This window comes from Palaemon carinicauda, chromosome 38, assembly GCF_036898095.1.
Source record: "Palaemon carinicauda isolate YSFRI2023 chromosome 38, ASM3689809v2, whole genome shotgun sequence".
Lineage (NCBI taxonomy): Eukaryota > Metazoa > Arthropoda > Malacostraca > Decapoda > Palaemonidae > Palaemon > Palaemon carinicauda.
The window spans coordinates 4,200,259-4,206,908 of record NC_090762.1 but is presented as its reverse complement, the minus strand read 5'-3'; the positions used below and the strand labels follow the sequence as shown (position 1 = coordinate 4,206,908).

Sequence of the window (6,650 nt, the reverse complement as noted above, 5' to 3'; positions counted from 1 at the left end):
TCAGCTGATTCGTTTTCGTAAAATTACATCGGAAAGTTAAAGAAGGAAAGATAGAAAGAAAAAGAAAGAGAGGAAACGGTAGAAAGAAAAAGAAAGAGAGGAAAGATAGAAAGAAAAAGAAAGAGAGGAAACGGTAGAAAGAAAAAAGAAAGAGAGGAAAGATAGAAAGAAAAAGAAAGAGAGGAAACGGTACCCACCAAGTAGGGTGGATTAATCTATCCCGTGTGGAGTCCTTCAGTCTAGACTCATGTGATGGACGAGTTTCGGTCTATCTATCTATCCATGCAGGATCCAGTTTGGTAGGTCCTCTGTCTATTCACACATCACACACACACACGCACACACACACACACATATATATATATATATATATATCATATGCTGAACAACCACTTTTCACACAAACGCACATACATATATATATATATATATATATACACACACACACATATATATATATATATATATCTGAGTGGGGATACCTTAACGTGGCAAAAGGGTTTGCATATCACCATATTCAGCAAAGCTGTACTAGTAGGGACCACCCATACTAGGTTGGTTTGTTCTGAGCGATCGATCAGACGAAAATCTCCTACCTACCATCACCAGTCTGCAGTGGCCCAGCGTGGTGATGAAAACTGGCCAAACCCCAGACATAAATTGACATGTCTGAGGCCTTTGTTCTACAGTGGACTAGAAACAGCTGCATTTGTTGTTGTTGTTGTTATTGTTGGTGTATATATATATATATATATAATGTATATATATACAGTATATATATATATATATATACACTGTATATATATATATATACACACACACACACACATATATATATATATATATATACTTACATACATTGCGTCATATCGTCCTTTTCATGTGTGAACTTTTGCTCTTCTTGGATACACACACACACACACACATATATATATACATATATATATATATATATACAGTATATATATATATATATATATTATATATATACATATATATATATATATACTGTACATATATATATATATATGTGGGTGTGTGTGTGTGTGTGTGTATCCAAGAAGAGCAAAAGTTCACACACGAAAAGGACGATATGACGCAATTTATGTAAGGGGTTAGGGGTTCAACACAATGCTGGTGAGCCTCCCGTGAAGATAACTGAGGTGACTTTATACTGCCGGGTATTATACTGAAAAGGATGCATTCTAGGACTGGGCAGTGGAAGGATAATGCTGCAGTCATTAATTATTAGAACTGAATTTCGAGTTTCTCTCTCTCTCTCTCTCTCTCTCTCTCTCTCTCTCAGTTTCGTTTATTTGTTACCTATTTTGATGTTTTACTTAAGTTTATTTTTTACTTGAATTCGTATTCTACTTGTTTTTCTTAATTAGTTTTTCTTAAGCTAAGTCTTTACTTCTTAATTTCTACTTCTGTACTCTGCAAATCTAAGAAGATATCTGCCCCATACAGTCATCAATATGCAAAAGTAAGTGGTTAGTATCGCTGTCCTTCGCTCCAACGGGGTTATCCTTTCTCTCACTCTGGTATCAGGTCTCATATATCAAGAAGAAGAAAGACGACAAAAAAAGAAGAAAAAAAAACCGCAACTCTTGTTTGTGCGAGTTCTGTGACTTGCTAAAAGACCCGTTAGCTTCTGTTATGTAAGAAGACGCAAATTTCACAATGGCGTTTTTCCTATTTGTTTCCTTTAATAAAACGTTAAAAGAGTGTTTCATTGAGATTTCAAGGTCTCTTGTTGCTATACAGTGAATAAACTACATGAGCCAACATTGGCCCTCGGTAGCGGCTTAAATGTAAAGATAACGACTTAAATGGAGATATCGTCATCCCAGAACCATGATGCATTCAGACAATCAGCTTCAATAGTCTTGTGAACTCAGTTTAACATGTGTTTTCAAGCAAAGTTTCATAGAATATAATATTATCCTTATTATTATTATTATTATTATTATTATTATTACAATCCAAGCTACAACCCTAATTGGAAAAGCAAGATGCTATAAGCCCAGGGGCTCCAACAGGGAAAATAGCCCAGTGAGAAAAGGAAATAAGGAAATAAATAAATGAAGAGAACAAATTAACAATAAATCATTCTAAAATAAGTAACAACGTCAAAACAGACATGTCATATATAAACTATTAACAACATAAAAAACAAATATGTCATAAATAAACTATAAAAAGACTCATGTCCGCCTGGTCAACAAAAAAGCATTTGATCCAACTTTGAACTTTTAAAGTTCTACTGATTCAACCACCCGATTAGGAAGATCATTCCACAACTTGGTAACAGCTGGAATAAAACTTCTAGAGTACTGCGTAGTATTGAGCCTCATGATGGAGAAGGCCTGGCTATTAGAATTAACTGCTTGCTTAGTATTACGAACAGGATAGGATTGTCCAGGGAGATCTGAATGTAAAGGGCTTACTGAGATGCTCTCATGTGTTTAAGAATTCGCTTTCCACTATGGAACATCTAAGATCTTTTACTTGCGAAATCACCTTTCAGCCAATTTCTTAAATATGATATAAAATCTATAGTAATGTCAATTGGAGCAAAGTAACGAAATAGCAACAACAGCAAAAAATTAACAGTGACAACAGTATTTGAAATAACACTTCTGAAAAATGAAGAAGCAAAAACAGAAGTGATTTAAGTAATAGAAATAAAACAGAACAGGGTATCCCAACTGTAGAATCATCACCACTGGGGATCCCACCTGTAGAATTGTCATTCCAAAATCCCCCACCTATAGAATCATCACCCCCAGGGCTAGCCCACCTATAGAATCGTCACCCCAGAATAACCCACCTGTAGAATTGTCATCCCAGAATCCCCCACCAGTAGAATCGTGACCCCAGGGTATCCCGCCTATAGAATCGTTACCCCAAAATCCCCCACCTGTAGAATCGTGACCCCAGGGGATCCCACCTGTAGAATCATCACCCCAGGGGATCCCACCTGTAGAATTGTCATTCCAAAATCCCCCACCTATAGAATCATCACCCCCAGGGCTATCCCACCTATAGAATCGTCACCCCAGAATAACCCACCTGTAGAATTGTCATCCCAGAATCCCCCACCAGTAGAATCGTGACCCCAGGGGATCCCACCTGTAGAATCATCACCCCAGGGGATCCCACCTGTAGAATTGTCATTCCAAAATCCCCCACCTATAGAATCATCACCCCCAGGGCTATCCCACCTATAGAATCGTCACCCCAGAATAACCCACCTGTAGAATTGTCATCCCAGAATCCCCCACCAGTAGAATCGTGACCCCAGGGGATCCCACCTGTAGAATCATCACCCCAGGGGATCCCACCTGTAGAATTGTCATTCCAAAATCCCCCACCTATAGAATCATCACCCCCAGGGCTATCCCACCTATAGAATCGTCACCCCAGAATAACCCACCTGTAGAATTGTCATCCCAGAATCCCCCAGCTGTAGAATCGTGACCCCAGGGGATCCCACCTGTAGAATCATCACCCCAGGGGATCCCACCTGTAGAATTGTCATTCCAAAATCCCCCACCTATAGAATCATCACCCCCAGGGCTATCCCACCTATAGAATCGTCACCCCAGAATAACCCACCTGTAGAATTGTCATCCCAGAATCCCCCAGCTGTAGAATCGTGACCCCAGGGGATCCCACCTGTAGAATCATCACCCCAGGGGATCCCACCTGTAGAATTGTCATTCCAAAATCCCCCACCTATAGAATCATCACCCCCAGGGCTATCCCACCTATAGAATCGTCACCCCAGAATAACCCACCTGTAGAATTGTCATCCCAGAATCCCCCAGCTGTAGAATCGTGACCCCAGGGGATCCCACCTGTAGAATCATCACCCCAGGGGATCCCACCTGTAGAATTGTCATTCCAAAATCCCCCACCTATAGAATCATCACCCCCAGGGCTATCCCACCTATAGAATCGTCACCCCAGAATAACCCACCTGTAGAATTGTCATCCCAGAATCCCCCACCAGTAGAATCGTGACCCCAGGGGATCCCACCTGTAGAATCATCACCCCAGGGGATCCCACCTGTAGAATTGTCATTCCAAAATCCCCCACCTATAGAATCATCACCCCCAGGGCTATCCCACCTATAGAATCGTCACCCCAGAATAACCCACCTGTAGAATTGTCATCCCAGAATCCCCCAGCTGTAGAATCGTGACCCCAGGGGATCCCACCTGTAGAATCATCACCCCAGGGGATCCCACCTGTAGAATTGTCATTCCAAAATCCCCCACCTATAGAATCATCACCCCCAGGGCTATCCCACCTATAGAATCGTCACCCCAGAATAACCCACCTGTAGAATTGTCATCCCAGAATCCCCCACCAGTAGAATCGTGACCCCAGGGGATCCCACCTGTAGAATCATCACCCCAGGGATCCCACCTGTAGAATTGTCATTCCAAAATCCCCCACCTATAGAATCATCACCCCCAGGGCTATCCCACCTATAGAATCGTCACCCCAGAATAACCCACCTGTAGAATTGTCATCCCAGAATCCCCCACCAGTAGAATCGTGACCCCAGGGGATCCCACCTGTAGAATCATCACCCCAGGGGATCCCACCTGTAGAATTGTCATTCCAAAATCCCCCACCTATAGAATCATCACCCCCAGGGCTATCCCACCTATAGAATCGTCACCCCAGAATAACCCACCTGTAGAATTGTCATCCCAGAATCCCCCAGCTGTAGAATCGTGACCCCAGGGGATCCCACCTGTAGAATCATCACCCCAGGGGATCCCACCTGTAGAATTGTCATTCCAAAATCCCCCACCTATAGAATCATCACCCCCAGGGCTATCCCACCTATAGAATCGTCACCCCAGAATAACCCACCTGTAGAATTGTCATCCCAGAATCCCCCAGCTGTAGAATCGTGACCCCAGGGTATCCCGCCTATAGAATCGTTACCCCAAAATCCCCCACCTGTAGAATCGTCACTCGAGGGTATCCCACCTATAGAATCATCAACCCCGGTTATCCCACCTGTAGAGTCGTCACCCCAGAATAACCCACCAGTAGAATCGTCACCCCAGAATAACCCACCTGTAGAATTGTCATCCCAGAATCCCCCACCTGTAGAATCGTCACCCCAGGGTATCCCGCCTATAGAATTGTCACCCCAGGGTATCCCGCCTATAGAATCGTCACCCCAGGGTATCCCGCCTATAGAATCGTCACCCCAGGGTATCCCGCCTATAGAATCGTCACCCCAGGGTATCCCGCCTATAGAATCGTCACCCCAGGGTATCCCGCCTATAGAATCGTCACCCCAGGGTATCCCGCCTATAGAATCGTCACCCCAGGGTATCCCATCCGTAAAATCCTCATCCCAGAATCCCCCACCTGTAGAATCATCCCCCCAGGTTATCCACCTGTAGAATTGTCACCCCGAAGCACCTTTGGGTGACAATTCTACAGGTGATCCAATAATAATAATGATAATAATAATAATAATAATAATAATAATAACAAAACTACTTATATGGAAAACTGAATACGGTTCCTGGTATTTTCTTTTGACTTGAAGAATTTTTGTTTGTTATGATCATTGAAAATCATAAATTCTTACCAGAAAAAACAAGTATTTTCTATTTCTAGAAATGTTCTTATTCTTTAATGGGAGAAATGTAGTAAAATTCTTGATTTTATGAATACAAGCATGTATTAAAATATTTGTAAAGATTTTTCCATTGTCAAAATATTCTTATTTATAAGTCAGTTCATTTTTAGGTTTCGATGACCATGTCAGTGTCAGGTCATTTTAAGAAAATACATATATAGATTTCGCTGGTATCCCAAATTGCAAAAAGGGACAACCAGCTCGAACACGAAATTACCTATATATATATATATATATATATATATAATATATATATATATATATATATATATATATATATATATATATATATATATATCAACTTTATTTCGTATACATAATATACATAGATAAATACAATTCTTTATAATATACATTAGTAGGAAAAACCAATTTTTTAGCTATAAAAGCAAAAATAAGGAATAAACAATATAATTTCAAAAATGCTATAGAATCGCAAAAAATTAAAAATGTAAAATTTTGAGATGACAATTTATATTCATAAAACATTATTTCTATTTTAGTCCAGTGCAGAACAAAAAGGCCTCAGACATGCCCGGAGTTTGGGACAGTTTTCATTACCACGGTGGTCAGTGCGGAGTGGTGATGGTGGGAGAATTTTGTCTGACCGCTCACAGCAAACCAACGTTAAGGTATTCCCACTTAGAAGGGGATGTACTCTGTGTGCGTATATATATATATATATATATATATATATATATATATATATATATATATATATATATATATATATATATATATATATATATACACTTATGCCAAGTTTTCATGGGATGATAGAGAGAGAGAGAGAGAGAGAGAGAGAGAGAGAGAGAGAGAGAGAGAGAGAGAGAGAGAGAGGAGATATCCCTGCAGTAGGAGAAAAATCATGTATCAAATGTATTTCTTTTGAGCGAACTTCCAATACAAGATAAATTGGGCAATAAACTCCAGTGCACTGGAACACAAAATATCAAAGAAAATATATTC

At 40.3% G+C, this 6,650-nt stretch overlaps 1 protein-coding gene across 1 annotated transcript; it reads left to right on the top strand.

The window, feature by feature from the left end:
* Nucleotides 1-1,131: 1,131 nt before the first annotated feature.
* On the top strand, nucleotides 1,132-5,439 carry LOC137630038 (uncharacterized). The gene is made up of 2 exons (XM_068361531.1): nucleotides 1,132-1,137; nucleotides 4,945-5,439. The coding sequence occupies exons 1-2, from the start codon at nucleotides 1,132-1,134 to the stop codon at nucleotides 5,437-5,439; spliced, it is 501 nt and encodes a 166-aa protein (XP_068217632.1).
* The last annotated feature ends 1,211 nt before the right edge of the window (nucleotides 5,440-6,650 follow it).